The sequence below is a fragment of the Perognathus longimembris genome, chromosome 7 (assembly GCF_023159225.1).
Source record: "Perognathus longimembris pacificus isolate PPM17 chromosome 7, ASM2315922v1, whole genome shotgun sequence".
Lineage (NCBI taxonomy): Eukaryota > Metazoa > Chordata > Mammalia > Rodentia > Heteromyidae > Perognathus > Perognathus longimembris.
In genome coordinates, this window is record NC_063167.1 from 83,820,802 (window position 1) to 83,838,007 (window position 17,206).

Consider the following 17,206-nt stretch of genomic DNA (forward strand, 5'->3'; position numbering starts at 1 on the left):
TTAGGCATTGGATACATTTCTTGTACTGTTTGTTACCTTGTCCCTCATACCCCCCTCCCTCCTCCCCTTTCCCTTTTCCACCATGAGGTGTTCAGTTCACTTACACCAAACAGTTTTGCAAGTATTGCTTTTGTAGTTGTTTGTTTGTTTGTTTGTTTTTACCCTGTGTCTCTCAATTTTGGTATTCCCTTTCAATTTCCTAGTTCTAATTAGGTAAGCAATACTGTTGACATCTATAAGTTCTGGATCTGCTCAAAGTAAATAAATGCATCTTCCTGAAATATACTGATATTGTTTCTCCAACCCCCACTTAATTCAATCCCGAGCCGTCAAACAGCAATGATTGAAAAGGAATAACCACATGAAACAAAAATGAATTTTGATATACAGTTCTCCACTCTGCTGCTTAAAATGGGACATCGGTAAATATTCATTACATCATTGGCTAATGGCATCACTGATGGTTTTCCATTGGAAACTCTAATTCCTAAACTTTCTCATTAAGGACTTGGAACTCTGAATCCTCTAAGCTAACTGAAATGAATGCCTTGAGAAATAATAACTAAGGTGCTCCCTCACCACACCAATTCTAGACCTCTTTGCTTAACTGAATAGAAATTACAATGAAGCAAGGCAAATGGTTGTGATAACGCAAATATACACATGTGCACCTGTATAGATGGTATTCTTGAACTACTGCATTTTTCAGAGCAATGTCATTCGCTTATACTTATTATTCTATTTAAGCTATTTGACCTCATTAAAGGGAAAGCTGCCAAGTTTTCCACTATAAATTCTTATTTCAGGTGTTTAATAGTTATCCATAAAATGTAGTCCTGGGAAGAAATTTTAAAATTCAGTAAAAAAAAAATCAGTTGTACTAATTTTTCCCCACAGTGTATTTTACAGTGTTTTAATCATAGGTTATGTTGTGTGAGACAGTCTGTAAATAAGAGCATCATGACAAGTGTAAATACTCAGAGTTGATAGTGTTATAGAAATTTCCACAGCTGGAAATGGGTGAAGTTACCATGTAAAATTGGCATCTGCAACATGCAAGGCATGAAAAACCCATCCTGGTCCTATAATAATCTACAGCGCCAAGATTTAAGGTTGACTTGATACAATCATCCAGGATCTACAGTTGTGTCAATTGGTCTATGCTATGAACTTCTTTATAGGCATCTAAATGTAAAGAAAATCAGAAAGAAACTGTGTATACAGATGAAGGTCATGTGCATTGCAAAAGAAGCTCACTACATTTTATGTCACTGCCAAGCAAATGAATAACAGTGCACAATTCTTTCAAAGCCCACAGTAAATTTCTGTGTCTTTTGATTTATATGCACAAACACACTTATTTGTACAGAGAATTTGTAAGGAACACTGCTCTGTATTTTCTATGCCACAAGATGATTCACATGCTATATAAGACACAATTAAATCAAATTGTGACTTTGTGCATGCATATGTGGGTAAATAAATCATATTTATTGACTGATAGACTATGGCATAGAACATTGGACCATAGGTGTCAATATTCAGTATGTGGATTTTCAAATTCAGCTCCTCATCCTACCAATGCAACCATACTTGATGGACATCAGTCTGACCCTCCCTAAATTGGAAAGCATAGGAGCTGATTGTTGAATATGCAATGAAGATCACAGCTCTGATAAATTCACTTCATCTGATAAAGTCACTTCATCTGATTGAACATTACAACCTTACAGACAGAAATAGGCTTGGAACATAATAGTGTCACAAGAAAGGCAGGTGATAGAGTAAAGATCCATGATGTAGAAAAAAAAAAAAGAAAGAAAGGCAGGTGATAGGCAGGCAAATTTATATAGCTAATGCAGAAGGTAGGTCATTTCAAACTCTAACTGAAATATAATGGTCCATCTTGAATGCCAAGCTAGCAAATAGTGACTGCATTTCCCACAGACTACCAATACCAGTCTGTATCATTGAAGACCTGAAATTTCACTATTGAAACAAGCCTAACAACTATGGCTAATGCCTGTTCTTCTAGTTACAAAGGAGGCTGAGATCTGAAGATGGTGGCTTGAAGACTCTTTTCTTCCACTAACTTCAAAAAGCCAGAAGTAGAATATTTTTGTCAAACACCAGCTAACACTGACCTCCTGACACAGTTCAGATATCCAATGTATCCAAAAAGCCCATGCATTAAAAGCCTGGTTGGTACCCAGGATTTAGGATTTAGAAAGTAATTTAGGACCCCAACCCTCTTTCTTTCCCACTTTAGCTCACCTTTTGATTATTCCTCCTATATAGGCCGCCCACAGTTGCCTTCAACAAATGCCAAACCAAGAGAGTCACCCAAGAAGACTTTGAGCTACAAGAAATTGTGAGCTGCACATATCCTTCCTCCTATATATTAGTTACCTCCTGGATTTTCTTTTAATAACATGAAGATATCTAAGTAGAAATTTCAGTACCAAAGAGTGCTGTCATTAACGATACTGAAGGAGAAAACTTTAAAACAGGTTAACTGAAAGAAGCTGGAATACTTTAAGGGAGCAGGGTAAAGAAAGCCTAGAATTCTGTACACTGAACATTTCATATCATTCTGGCTGGGGCCCAGGACCAAAATGCTAAAAGAAATACAAATAGGTAAGTTATGGCTGGTGGAATGCAGATGGATATGAGGATTCAACTACAGACTGCAGTAAAAGTCTTCCTGCTGACATCTTGCCAGATATATGATATACTGCATTTATAATCTAAAAGTTTTGAAAAGCTAAACTAAAAGCTGATTGACTAATTTATTTGACAGAGGTGATTTTTAAGACAGCAAAGCATTCATATTGCACTGGCCATTATTGGCTACTTTTAGTTAAATGAATAATGACCAAAATGAATCAGGAAAGAAAGATTTGGGGAAATTTTCAGCCTAGCCAAGAAAGCTGAAAAGAAAAAGCAGGTTTGAGGGAAAAAAATATAGCCAAGAAGGGTTTAATTGGACAGCCATTTCCTAAAGAGACTACCAGGAATCATTCACCATTAATCATTAAGGCAATAGGGAAGGTGCCTTGAGACATTCTCAACATTTCTCAAGGCCCTAAATTCTATCACACAACCATGAAAGGTATAAAAATAAACAGTCAAATATGCTTGAAGAACAAGTGTGGTAAACTTTGCGTGTTCTGGGTCATCTTGATGCCCTGACAATGAGTATACCAGGTCTGCTGTAGCTGGGCCTGGATGCAGCTAATTCTGGAGACCAACTACCATTCTCCATGTGGATCTGGTTTTGCACTGACCAGATGAAAGAGTAATGGAATGATGGCAGCTTTCACCAAAATATAATAGAACACAGAAAGACAGGCAGAGTACTCTACTGCAGTGTTAGAGTCCCCATCATTCCTGTTGGATCCAGAGAAAGGGAGTGAAGTAGGAGTGAACTGTAAGAATTTTTTTTTTTTTTTTGCCAGTTCTGGGCCTTGGACTCAGGGCCAGAGCACTGTCCCTGGCTTCCTTTTGCTCAAGGTTAGCACTCTGCTGCTTGAGCCACAGTGCCACTTCTGGCCGTTTTCTTTCTTTCTTTCTTTTTTTTTTTTTAATCGATTTATGTTTTATTATTGTCTTTTGCAGGGAAATTTAGGAACATTTTTTATCACCAATGTGAGAATTGTGTGGCATTCAAATATGAATGACAGTTTTAATATCAGCATCCCATATTTGCAAATTGTAAGTACATACATTTTGGTTACTTAAGTGTATAATAACTAATACAGTTAATAAGCAGTCAATAGGACTGTTGGAGTTAGACAAGTTCTTTTTCTTTTCCATTTTTTTTTATATATATGTGGTGCTGGGGAATTGAACCCAGGGCTTCATGTATACGAAGCAAGCTCTCTTGCCACTAGGCCATATTCCCAGCCCCTAGTAGGAGTGAACTGAAGCTGAAGACAAAGTAAAATCCCCAGAAAGACAAAAGTCCCAGGAACTTGCAATACCTGTTGGGAATATCTGCAAACAATGCTCTGTTAAACCATCCCTTCACCTCGGCAGTGACCAGCATGACAGTAAAGCTGGGGCTGCCAAGCGAGCAGGAGCAGATTTGGATGTTTAGAGGATGCCCAGATACCAGATAGTTGAAAAATGAATGTGCAGCATTGGACCTATTGGGTTGTAATTTTACTGTGAGCCAATTTCTCTTTTCCTCCTCTTTAGAGATAGACACTCCACATTACTACATGTCTTAAATTTGAACCCTTTGCCTTGAAATATGTGTCTTCAATTTTCATGTTTTTCAGGGGCTCAGAGCTGAGCATTTACCTCAGAGGACACTTTGCCCTTGGAACTAAAGCAATGCTAAATCAGTTAAGATGCTGGGTGAGTGGGAGATACAATGGATGGATTTTGTGTTGTGATGTGGGCATGGACACTGAAGGCCAGAGCAAAATGTTACGTGTTAAATATTAACACCTTTCTTCCAAAAAGGTTTATTCCTCAGGATGGCACAACTAGGAGGTGGAAGACAGCTCTAGGAGAAGGGACCAAGTACTTAGGTTTTTGGGAATTGGCCTTCAAGAGAGATTATGGAATCCTGGTCATTCTCAATCGCTGTTTCAGTTAGAATTCTTGCCATGATGAGATTGAACCAGCTGTCCTCACCAGATGTCAAACAAATGGGACCAAAACTAACCCAAATAAGCCTTTTCTCTTTATAGGTTAACTACCCCTGGCACTTCACTATGGCACTGCAAAGTTGACAAATATAGCTATAAATTCCTGCCCCTCATCCCTATGTGTCCTAGGAGGAGAGGCACCAATCAAAAGATCTACACCAATTTGAAGCTATAAAATTTTAATTGGTATTTTTCATCATAAGTACACAAGTTATGTGAAAGGATTAGTTAGTCTGTATGTCAATTCACAGGTTAAGTGTTTAGAATCCAAGCTTTCTCAACTATGAGTCAATCTGTTTGGCTCAATTAAGTTCTCTGGAATATGAAGTTCATGGAAGTAGGTGTTGTGTTCTTTGTAGTTGCCATAGTGCTTAATGAGGCTTGCATTTACTAGATTCTCAGTAGACATTCAATGAATCCTTCTCTGAGAAAAATTATTACACAACTAAAAGATTCAATCACTGCATGTGTAAGTAGTGAATATTAATAGAAGTCTTGTGTTCCCAAGAAGTCCTGAAATGTTGAGCATTTGGCAAACTTAAAATTATATATAAAATATGATATTTAGTCATAGCATTTGGAGTCAATTAAAAGATAACACAAGTTTCAATCATTGACATCTAGATGATGTGTATAACAGTATTATAAAATGTAAGAAATGTTACTATAGAATTCATTTATATTTGTTGTAAAAATATAAAGAAAACTCAGTTTTAAAAGCCAAACACTGGTTGCTCAGGCCTGTAATCCTAGTTAACCAAGAGGCTAAGACCTGAAGATCATGGTTTAAAGCCAGTCTGAGCAAGAAAGTCCATAGGATTCCTGTCTCCATTTAAGCACCAAAAAGCTAGAAGTGGAGATGTGGCTCAACTCCCAAGTGGCAGAGTGCTAGCTTTAAGAGGAAAATCTAAGGGACAGTGTCCAGACCCTGAGTTCAGGTCCATGTATTGGAACAACAACAACAACAACAACAAAAGACCTCACTTTGAGGAGTCTCAAAGTCATTACTCTGTAAGCCAAGTGTATCAAGGGAAAAAATGTAATGGCTGGAGAAGAATGAAAATGAAAACTACTTTAGCTAAGTAGCCTAGCATGTGTTCCTGTAAAAGCAGAGTGTAACACAATTCTACAGGATATTCATAAGATACTCCCTGCATACCAAAATTTCTATTCACATTTGATATTAGAGCTTTGTTGGAAACATAGTGGGTCTTAATAGAGGTTTTTTTTTGGGGAGGAGGCAGTTCTGGGGCTTGGACTCATGGCCTGAGCACTGTCCCTGGCTTCTTTTTGCTCAAGGCTAGCACTCTGCCACTTGAGCCACAGCGCCACTTCTGGCCATTTTCTGTATATGTGGTGCTAGGGAATCGAACCCAGGGCCTCATGTATATGAGGCAGGCACTCTTGCCACTAGGCCATATCCCCAGCCCTAATAGAGGTTTTTGATTGCATATCCTGAATATGAAACATGGCCGAAAATCCTTAAAATAACTACCATTATGAGAAGATTAATTGAAAACCTATGGTTCCTGTCTACTCAAACTTCTGAATTTGCCAAGATATTAACTCTCCTCAGAGTTTTTTTCCCTCAAACATTCCATATAATTAATGATTCTTTCTCAGCTATTTTGTATGGTAAAGGATAGTTGCCAAACTACTTAGAAGCTGAAAAAATGTATCAGAGATTGTATGTCAACCATAATTCAAAGGAAAGAATGAAAGAAATCACATAATCACAGAAGAAATGCTACCCACACAGCCCTCGTGTTACCCAGAGTCCTCAGACCAACTTAAGACACCAATGTTAAGAAAAAAGTAGCGTCATACACTGATTCAATGTATCTCTAATTCAATATTTACAGAAAACACCTAACAGTATGTTATAACACTTCTATAAAAGTATACCTGTCTTTTACACCTTCTAAATAATCAATCCATGTCAATCAAGGCTGTCACTATAGTACTATTCAATGAAATAAACAAATAAAATACAATAATAAAATAAAGGATAATGAAATATAATGATTAAAAAAAGACTAATGTACTCCTGCCCCCTCCTCCATCCACACCCATTTCTGTTTGGGCCATACATAATCTATATTTCTTGTTTGTTAGAGCTGGAAATTATATTTATTTCTCATTCACTAATAAAATAATATTACATGGCAGACACCACTTTAGACTTTGAGGATACAATATAATGCTCCTGCCCTGGTGGAACTTTGATTTTAGAGGAAGAAACAAAATGAACCAATTGTAGCATGTCAAACAATGACAAATGAAGTAAAGACTATAAATCACTAAAGAGTAGGGAGAATGTTCAGAAGATAGGATACTATCTGTGAAGTGGGAATTTCTCTTGGACATTTCATGGATTAAGGAATATTAAGATAGAGAAAAGAAGTGAAAATGCACATATCTGAAAAAGGGCCTTCATGAAAGAAGATTCCTTCACACATAGATAGAGCAGCTTTTCTTTGATGGCAGTGTGACTAGTATACTCCACAAAGAGACACTTTGAGAGCTAAGGGGAAGAGTGTGGAAAGGAGCCCTTGTTAAAGTAGGAGAGAAGGCATAGAGGGTGTGGTATAGATCACAAAGAACCTGGGCACACTTTTGGAAGATCCTGAACTTATGCCCATAAGAGGAAAAGTCACTGGATGTTTTGAACAAAAAGGTGACATCATTCAGCAAGCCACTGTGCATTACATGATAGGTACAGGCTTGCTGGTCAAGACAATGCTGCTTGGGGAACAAACCAACAGATAAGGCACAAGTAGTGAGATCAATTAACAGGCTCTTGAAATTTAAAAAGCAGATAAGACTAGTAGTTGCATTCAAAGACAGCACTTAGTGGGCTGTACTTGCTGTATATCTCCCACTGATTAAAATCCTAGACATAGCTATTATTATAAAAAAAAAAAACAATAGACTAGAAACAGACTTAACATATAAAGATCTTAAAATATCACTGCTGTAATCACTTTCAACATGCCATGTGAAACTGTAGCTTCTATTGTTGATGATCCTCTTGTATCCCCTTCCTGTGGTTGTAACTGCACTATAACTGTATCTCATCTGAGTACCATGGATACTGTATATACTGGTATTAGAACTAGGGAAGTGAAAGGGAATATCAAAAACGAGAGAGAAAGGATAAAAAGACAAACGACTCCAAAAGCAATACTTGCAAAACAATTTGGTGTAAACCAACTGAACAACTCATGGGGGGGGGGAGAGAAAGAGGTAAGGGGGAGGGGGGAATGAGGGAGGAGGTAACAAACAGTACAAGAAAAGTACCCAAGGCCTAACATATGAAACTGTAACCTCTCTGTACATCACTTTGACAATAAATAAGAAAAAAAAATCTAAGCAAGAATTTAAATAACTCCTTGAGTTAATAATGATTTCATAATAATAATTTATTTACTATAAAATCAGGAAATATAAAAGACATGTTAAATAATATTTTGTCTAAAACACTTTTAAAAGTATGTTACAAATCAAATCACAGTTCATAAATCATAAAAGGGTAGTTAAATCTCCTTAGCTTAGCAAAATTCCCAAGGAGTTTGTGTCCGTATCTCTTATGTAATAGTTATATATTATTGCTAGAAATCTAAAGTAAAAAATTATCTTTACCCAAACCCTATGTAGCCTAACAAACACAACCCAAGGGCTACTAGTACCTGCAAACTCTCATGCAGCCACACTATATAGATGAACATTTAATTCTTCTACTTCAAGATCCCAGGGCCTCCAGGTTAAAGTTCAAACTTTTAGCATGATGTAAAAGGCAATGAGATCCTTATGCATCAGACCAGGTCATCTCTTGAATGTTTCTAAGTCATATTTCTCAGAGCTACTCTATTTATTCCAAATGCTCATACTTATATACACATGTCATTTCTATGAACATGTCTTCATTTTTAAACCATGTTATTTTTCATCATTCTGGATTAGCTGCTACATCTTCTGAACACTTTTATGACTTCTTATGGGTAAAATTGCATTTTATCACAACTATTATATTACAGTTTCATGGCCCTTATTTAAACACAATGTTTGGCAAATAAACATGTAACTCCTAAACAATTTTTGCTATCCTACATTTTCCTCACCCTTTCTACTCCAATGCCTCCAACAGATTTATTCATTGGCTATAAATACTTCCAAATGTTCCACCTGGTGCTGTGCTATGGAATGTTAAGAAACAAAGACACATTCAAAGAATATGGAATCTAAAAAAGAAAGCTTTATACTGATAATTATATAACAGGATAGTACTCTGAGAGACAAAAATAAGAATCTAAATGAAAGGCAGCCAATTGTACAGAAAGTTTAAAAAGTTACAGATTAATAAGGGGCTTTGTTATCTATATAAATTATTTTTCTGTCTATCTGACTGTCTGTCTCTGTCTATCGGGTATTAATGACTGAAAAATTGGCAAGTGCTCTATCACTTAAGTCATGCCTCTACCTCTGAACAATATGTGTTAATAAAGCAAGTGAAAAAGAATCTGAGCAACAAATGATTTCATTTTAATTCATGTGAAGACACACATTTAATTAAATGTGATACTCTATTGTTCAAGGATAGTAGGAGATGATCCAGTAATGCACTAATCCACAAAAAAGTAAATTAAATCAATGAGCCTTTTGCAGGACAAGTAGCAGAGTATCTTGTACCCAGTGGCACTTTGGATCTATGTAGAATTCAGAACTGAACATTTCTTAAATACTTTATTTGGCTTCTTAAAATAATTCCAGCCAAAACATCTCTCTCTCTCTGTCACACACACACACACGCGCGCACACACACACACACACACACACACACAGAGTAACTGAAGATCAAACAAGCAAAAGAGGTTCTCCTTACAGCTGTCATTAAGGAAAACTTTCAAAAAGGGAAAAAACAAAGTTGTACATTTACCACCAACAGCTGGACTAAAAACTAAGCATCTCTTAAAACAGAAAATTGACATTACGATTTGCATGTTAATTATGAATATCAGTACAATACATACAGCCACACATACAAATACTACACAAACATTATCTCCATTAATGTTCAAATTACTATGGGAGGTAAATGAAAGTCATCTGATGTTGCAAATGAGGAGCAAGACAGCAGTTGAATATATCGCCATTATCTCCAAGATAATCTCTAACTCTCAACAGGGAACTAGGGCTATCTGACAATAGCCAACACAGTTTCCTCCCTTGCATGTTGTTAAAAATTCTATTGAGGAAGGAAAAAATATTCCTCTACTACACATTCTCTAAAAAGTGAATTACTACAAGTAAGAAGGGCTAAAACAACATGTAAATTAATTATATCTATATAATTTATGTATGTAAATAGGGATATTTTTACCCATAAAATAAATATATTTATGAAAAAGGAAAAGAAAATTGATCTCAGGATGTTACAATATCCAGGTATATGGAAGTGTGTAAAACCTACTAGAAGGTAAGAATTTATATACTGAATTTAATTACAACCCATTTGCTGTTTCTTCAACTTGATATGGAGGGGACACATCCCACTAACACAGAGAAAATGGATTTTCCTGCAGTAATGGTTTCTCAGGTGATTTCAGCCTAAACTGTTCAAATGTGGAATACTGAAGAGATGTTTCTGTCCTTCAAAGCTTAAGTATTGTCATTATCCTATTTTTCACTTAATCATTCTTACATTTCTTATATCCTAATTGATGCCATTAGCATCAGTGTAATTTCCCAAGTGAAGTATTTGCAATTTTATCATCAGTGCCCATTCCCTTCCAACTTTTTGTTCTTAATGTTTATATGTTCTAGATATTGACACAGCACAGATAAAATATAAGGAAATGATTACGAGATGTAACTTTCTATGTGAGAAAGTATCCAGACAGGATGCTTTTTACTCAGAGAGCTTTCACAGTGAAATCAGAGGAAGAAAATAGTAGAATTCTAAGATAATAAAATGTTACCCATTTTAGAAATTTGTAAGGCAAGAGTATGACCAAGTTTCATGCCCTAGTTTCTACAGTATATATGTCACTCAGAAAGAATTAATATGCTTCAAAGGTTTCCATTTTCAAGATATCCTAAGAGGGGGAAAGGATAAAATTTTAAGTATGTCAAAAATATTCTGTTGTACTTAATGAAACATATCTTCAGGAGAAACTGCTTAACTACAGCGTAACCTATGGGGGTTTTACCAACACGTAAGTTTTCATCACCAGCTCAAACTGGGTTTCATCACCACAGGAGGTTGAACACCAAATCTGATCAGCATAAGATACTTCTGTCAGAAAAATGAAATGCTCAACTGCAGTCTCCTCTAGCCTTTCACGTGGAACAATGGGAATATCACCACTCCAGCTATACCATCTACAACGAGGGTGGAACAAAGAAGAATTTTTCCAGTCCATGCATTCAGACATATCTACACTTTCTATTTCTTTTTTTCTACACTTATTCTACTTCTAACTTTCCCCCTACACTTACTCTATTTAAAAAAATAGAGTAATTCACCATAATTATTTTGTCTCTATTATTTCATGTTCTACTTTCAACAGAAAATTACAAGGCAAGTGAAAAAGGAAAATATACAATTGAAGGAGATTAAGCCAGGGTCAAAACCAGAGTGAAGTATAGTGGGGAGTTTGAAATTGAACATATCACCTTCTCCAATGCTAGGATTACAGGCATGTACTTACTTGCCTGGCTCTAAAATAAGTTTGTAAAATATAATTGACATACTAAGACAGGAAATAGAATGACAAAGCTACTGAGCTAACAATAAAATAGGAACTGCAAAATATACAAAACAAACACTTGAGAAGATGAAAGTGGGAAAAGAAAAATCAATATGAAATAAAAACAAATATGATAGCTATCAACAAAATATAATTAATCAATTTAAAACTTTGTTACATGAATATACCCGTTACAACACAAATCAACTTCATAGATCCAAGAACGCTACCTATATGCTGCCTACGAGACAAACTTTAAAAATAAGTACATATAGAGAACAAAAGTAAAAAGCTATCACATGTTAACACTAATCAAATGAAATCAGAAGTGGTTGTGTTGGCTTCAGATAAAGCAGATTTCACAGCAAAGGAAGTTTTCAGAATGTATATTATTCCTTAAATAGTAATTACAATTATTTAATGTCATTATGTAATAATAATAATAGATCAATCAATGTTGTAATACAAGTTACAACCTATAGTGCATATGGGCAACAAGGGGATGTAAAATACAGAAAACCAAGTTTCACAGAAGTTCAAGGATGAGTAGATAGATACACTGTTGGCTGCTCGGAACTTTAATATCCTTCTATCATAAAAGAGCAAAAAGAAAAGGCAGAAATGGAAAAGATGTAATGTAACTAACAATGATCATTAGTATGACTGTCATTGATCACTTCATTCCAAAGTTGAAAATTACTCATCATTCTACAACTTACAAGAACATTCATCAATATAGTCCACATTCTTGGCAACAAAATACTTCTTAAGAAATTTGAAAGATATCAGTGTTTTCTCTCAGACAAAAATGGAATTAATCTAGAATAGTTTTACAGAAAGTTAGCTAGTAAAACCCCAAACACTTCATCACTAAAAGTTATGCTGTACCAGGTGCTGGTGGCTCACACCTGTCATCCTAGCTACTCAGGAGGATGAGATATGAGGACTCCATTTCACAACCAGTCTGGACAAAAAAATCACCATAAAATTCTTATCTCTAATTAACCACTCAACAACCGGAAAGAGACCTGTGGCTCAAAATTGTAGGGCACTAGATTTGAGCAAAAGTACTTAAGAACAGAGTCCAGCCTCTGCATTCAAATGGCAAGATCATGGGAAAAAAAGTTATACCACTAAATAAATGAATCAAGGTAAATATTACCAAAGAACTTTTCAATGTGTTGAAAATGTAAACAGAAACAGAACACTTCTTAAATAGAAATTTACTACATTTAATTGCCTGTGTTAGAAGATAAGAAAGGGAAAAATCAGACAATGAATTGTGATTTTTGAGAGCTAGTATTGCATTTGAACTACAGATCAACGAGAATAGAGAAAGGACAGACATTTTATTCAATGTGTACATATAAAACTGGAAGCAGGTTTACTTGAGGGTACAATGGCATCAGGAAAGATGGGAAGATTGATGGGAGAGGCCACTCTTTCTATTGTTCAAAATATATTGTACTAATAATTTAAGTTGTTGAATTGAAATCTCTTTGCACAACTACTTAAAATTTGGGGAAAACATTATAAGCTTTCTATCTCCTGAATATCCTATCGTTATTTGTTTTATTGGTGCTTTTTAAATTTTTTCTCTGGATTTCTTCTACTTTGTAGGATATATGCCTAGGACATAATTTGTTCCTAAATGTTTCATCCTCTTCGGTGCTAAGAAAAATAAAATTGTTTTCAGGGCTTTCTTTCTATTATCTATTGTTAATATATAAATACGAAATAAGTTATATTTTAGGTAAATCTTATATTATACAACTTTGTTAAAATCATTCATGCAAATAAATATATGACTTGAAAGATTAAAAACAAGCACAAAAATTGAGCACATTTTTACAGGAAGATATGTTAAATCATATTCATATATTAAATCATATTCATAGGATGAACTAATTTCACAAAATGGAAGAGTATTATTGCAATTTAAAATCCTGTGTATTTAGCTGGGCACAGGTGGCTCACGCCTGTAATCCTAGCTACTTAGGAGGCTAAGATCTTAGGATGGTGGTTCAAAGCCAGCCCAGGCAGGAAAGTCTGTGAAACTCTTATCTCCAATTAACCACCAGAAAACCAGATGTGGTGCTGTAGCTCAAAGTGGTAGAGCGCTAGAACTCAAGGACAGCACCCAGACCCAGAGTTTAAGCCTCAGGACCAACCTCCCCCCAAAAAAATCCTGTGCATTTAAATCATTTGTTTTCTTCATGTAGTATTTTGGCATTGAAAAAACCCCGATAGATAGATAGATAGATAGATAGATAGATAGATAGATAGATAGATAGATAGAGTGAAACAGTAGATGGAAGGGAGAGGAACAAAGTCCAGAAGAGAAGATAAGAAGCTCACTGATGTTTTTCAAGAGAAGAGCAAAGAAATTCAGTGATGTTTTTCTATATTATTGATTTATGACCCTAGAAGATGTTAGATGGATTATTAAAAAAGAAACAAAATTTACTAGCTTGTGAAACTAGTGTTTATGTATGGTTTGATTTTTAAAATAAGACTGCAAGACCAAAAGTTATATAATAATTTTTCTAATGTTCATTCATCTGCTAAATAATTATGTAGCAATGTGTGTATGGTCAATGAATGGCTGAAGAATCTGTACAATAACTAGAGCTAGTTTATTACTTCATTCAGCATAATGCAGTGAATTAAAATACTTTATTGGTAATCCAATTCATAATTACATATACTAATGGAACATATGAGAAACAAATAGTCATATAAACCTGCAAAATGTCATAAATATTAATTACATTTAGCTTTGTGTCATAGGTTATGTACAAACATACAGAAATGCAAGTCTAGTTGATAATGTGAGTTTACACTATTTTTATAAATATGCGTACTACCTATATGTGTGGATACATGTCCATGCACATATGTGTGTGTTTATTATATGCATTGGTTCACAATTTAGCAAAATACAACAATCCTTCCATATACACTGTAACTCTCATTCTAAACTGCAGAGCACAGCTTTACTCTCTGCTGTGCTCTGAAAAAGTAATGAGTTGTAAATTGTGCTAAAACCATCATGGAATTAATGACTAATGTCTCAAAAGAAGATCCATTTATGGGCCTGGACTCAGATTCATTTCTTCTGCTACAAAAATCCTGAAATTTAAGGCATGAATCACCATATCCAATCTTTAAATAAAAATTTTAAAAGATTGAAAGAAAAAATGTCTCTGCAATAATCAGTGAAATAAGTAGAAGCTTTATCCATAACATTCCCCTTACTTAAAAAAGAAAAATTTAATACTTAGAGTTCACCTTTTGCAAGTGTTATCTCTACCATGTACCTATTCAAAGAGAAAGCAAGGCTGAATATATGACTGCTGCCTTTTTGTTTAGAATTAATCTTCCACGCAAAGAAATGAAGAAAACATTATTTCCTCCAGAGAAAATAATGCACAGTGCTGAGTGAAGTCATTTGTTCTTCCCAGGAGGCCTGTGTTCAAATCATCCCATGGCTAAACTGTCTTCCTAGAACTTAGTCACCATTGCCTAAAGATTTTCCTACCCAACAATGGAAAACACCCACGCTATACCCACAAAAGAGGAAAGTAGGTCATGCTCCAGAGTTTGCTTTATAACAGATATTGATTGCAGGTCCTCAGATTTCCCAAAGGTGAGCTTAAGCAAGTTTGACTTATCGATACCTCAAAAACTTCTTCATCCAAAATCCTTGTTCCAAACACTGTGATCCCATTGGTATCTACAATGGATCTCTCACTTCTGTCGAGGGGTTTGGTCATTTTCTTCTTACAATCCACAATCATTGTCACTGTTTTCTTCTCCACACTGATTGCTACTCGATGCCACCTAAGAGAGTCAAGTCATTCTTTGGTAAGTCTGCAAGACCTTTTAAAATGCTGCATACAGTGCAGTTCAAAACTGAGCTGAAACGCAAATTAAAAAAATAAAACAAATCTAGGGCTGGGAATATGGCCTAGTGGTAGAGTGCTTGCCTCATATACATGAAGCCCTGGGTTCGATTCCTCAGCACCACATATATAGAAAAAGTCAGAAGTGGTGCTGGGACTCAAGTGGTAGAGTACTAGCCTTGGGCAAACAGAAGCCAGGGACAATGCTCAGGCCCAGAGTTCAAGCCCCAGGACTGGCAAATGAATGAATGAATGAATTAATTAATTAATTAAAAATAAAACAAATCTTCAGCTCCTATATGGAGGAGTTTGGTCAGCAATGACTGTGCCATCTATCTAGGACAATGATAAATTCTAAAGAATGCACAAATGCCTTTAGTGCACTAGAGGATTTGCTGAGCAGGAAGCGTCTATCCTTTTCTTGACTTTCTGTGGCAGTAACAAGAGGTAATGTGGCTGTATTCTGATAGAGATTAAAGCAAGCAATATGGAATAGTTGCTCTGTGTGTAAATGCTTTTCTTTCAAAGTGGAATTCCACTATGAAAAAGGAAACAAGAACTTCTACTCTAGTGATTCCCGTGAGATTTCCCATCAAAGATAGTCTTCTGATTGAATGACTGCCCTCCATCTCCTGCTCCTGAACATTTCTAACTGTAAAGCATAATTCTCTACTCTTGTCTTTCTTCCCAGTTCCATGGCATTCATTTTCTATTTTTCCCACTTCAATTTCCAGACTGTTAGAGATCACGACTGTGAGCAGGATCCAACACTGAGACACAGTATCTCTCCTTCTTTCCAGAGTTGTTGGCAGGCAGTGGGGGGACACTGCAAGAAAGCACGGTCATGGTGTGTGTGGACTGACAGAAAAGATTCACTCTGCAACTACTGCTGGGTGTAGTTCAGGGGAGATGGTGACAAACATACAGGGAAAACCAAGCCAACATTTTGGAAACGCTCATACCCTTTCTGTTCTCTTTCTTTTTTTTTTTTTGGCCAGTCCTGGGCCTTGGACTCAGGGCCTGAGCACTGTCCCTGGCTTCTTCCCGCTCAAGGCTAGCACTCTGCCACTTGAGCCACAGCGCCGCTTCTGGCCGTTTTCTGTATATGTGGTGCTGGGGAATCGAACCTAGGGCCTCGTGTATCCGAGGCAGGCACTCTTGCCACTAGGCTATATCCCCAGCCCTTTTTTTTTTTTAAGGTGGGTTTTATTAGCCATATCTGGTGCTAACAGAAACCACTAAGTACAGCTCACTTGGATTCTGTAAGCGTTTCTGGTTTATATTCTATTTATTTCCAAATGGAAAAGATTAATATTCCAGAAGTGTCTAGGACTAGATCCATAAAAGGAAATACCGAAAATGCAGGAACCTTCCTCAAATGTCTGTTTCCCAATAGTTGGCATAGCTACTGATGAGGACCAAATATATTTCCATACACACTTAATCTCTTGCTCTTTCCACTAGCACATTCAACAAGCAGACACCTGCTTCATTGAATAGAGCAAAGATTTATATAAAGAGCCACTTAATACACCGAGAGTCAAATTTACACATAGTGAATGCCAAGAAGCCCGTGTCTTCACTTAAATATTTCCAAGTAGGGTTGGTATGTGCTTTTCATTAGCAAAAATTAAAAATAGATTCACTAGTAAAAGCTGATTAGATCTTTAAACTTGACCTCTTGTTGAATAATTGAATTGTGGAAATGAGAAGTCATCACATACTTAATATGCGTAATGTTAAATGAACATTTAACATTTCATGTTATTGTTCTCATATAGCACTCATTTATACCCTCCAAAAATCAATTGTTTTTTTTCTAATTCTTATTAATGTATATTAGTTGTATAAAGGGTTAAACTGTATGAAGGATTGGGTAAAGGGTGATTTTTCC

The 17,206-nt window shown here is 35.9% G+C and overlaps 1 protein-coding gene across 1 annotated transcript in view; it reads right to left on the reverse strand.

The window, feature by feature from the left end:
• Positions 1 to 17,206, reverse strand: part of Col11a1 (collagen type XI alpha 1 chain) — a 179,974-nt gene that overhangs the window by 134,350 nt on the left and 28,418 nt on the right. Inside the window, exon 4 of the mRNA XM_048352067.1 lies at positions 15,088 to 15,250. Within this exon, the coding sequence (XP_048208024.1) occupies positions 15,088 to 15,250 (163 nt within the window). The remainder of the gene's footprint in view (positions 1 to 15,087; positions 15,251 to 17,206) is intronic.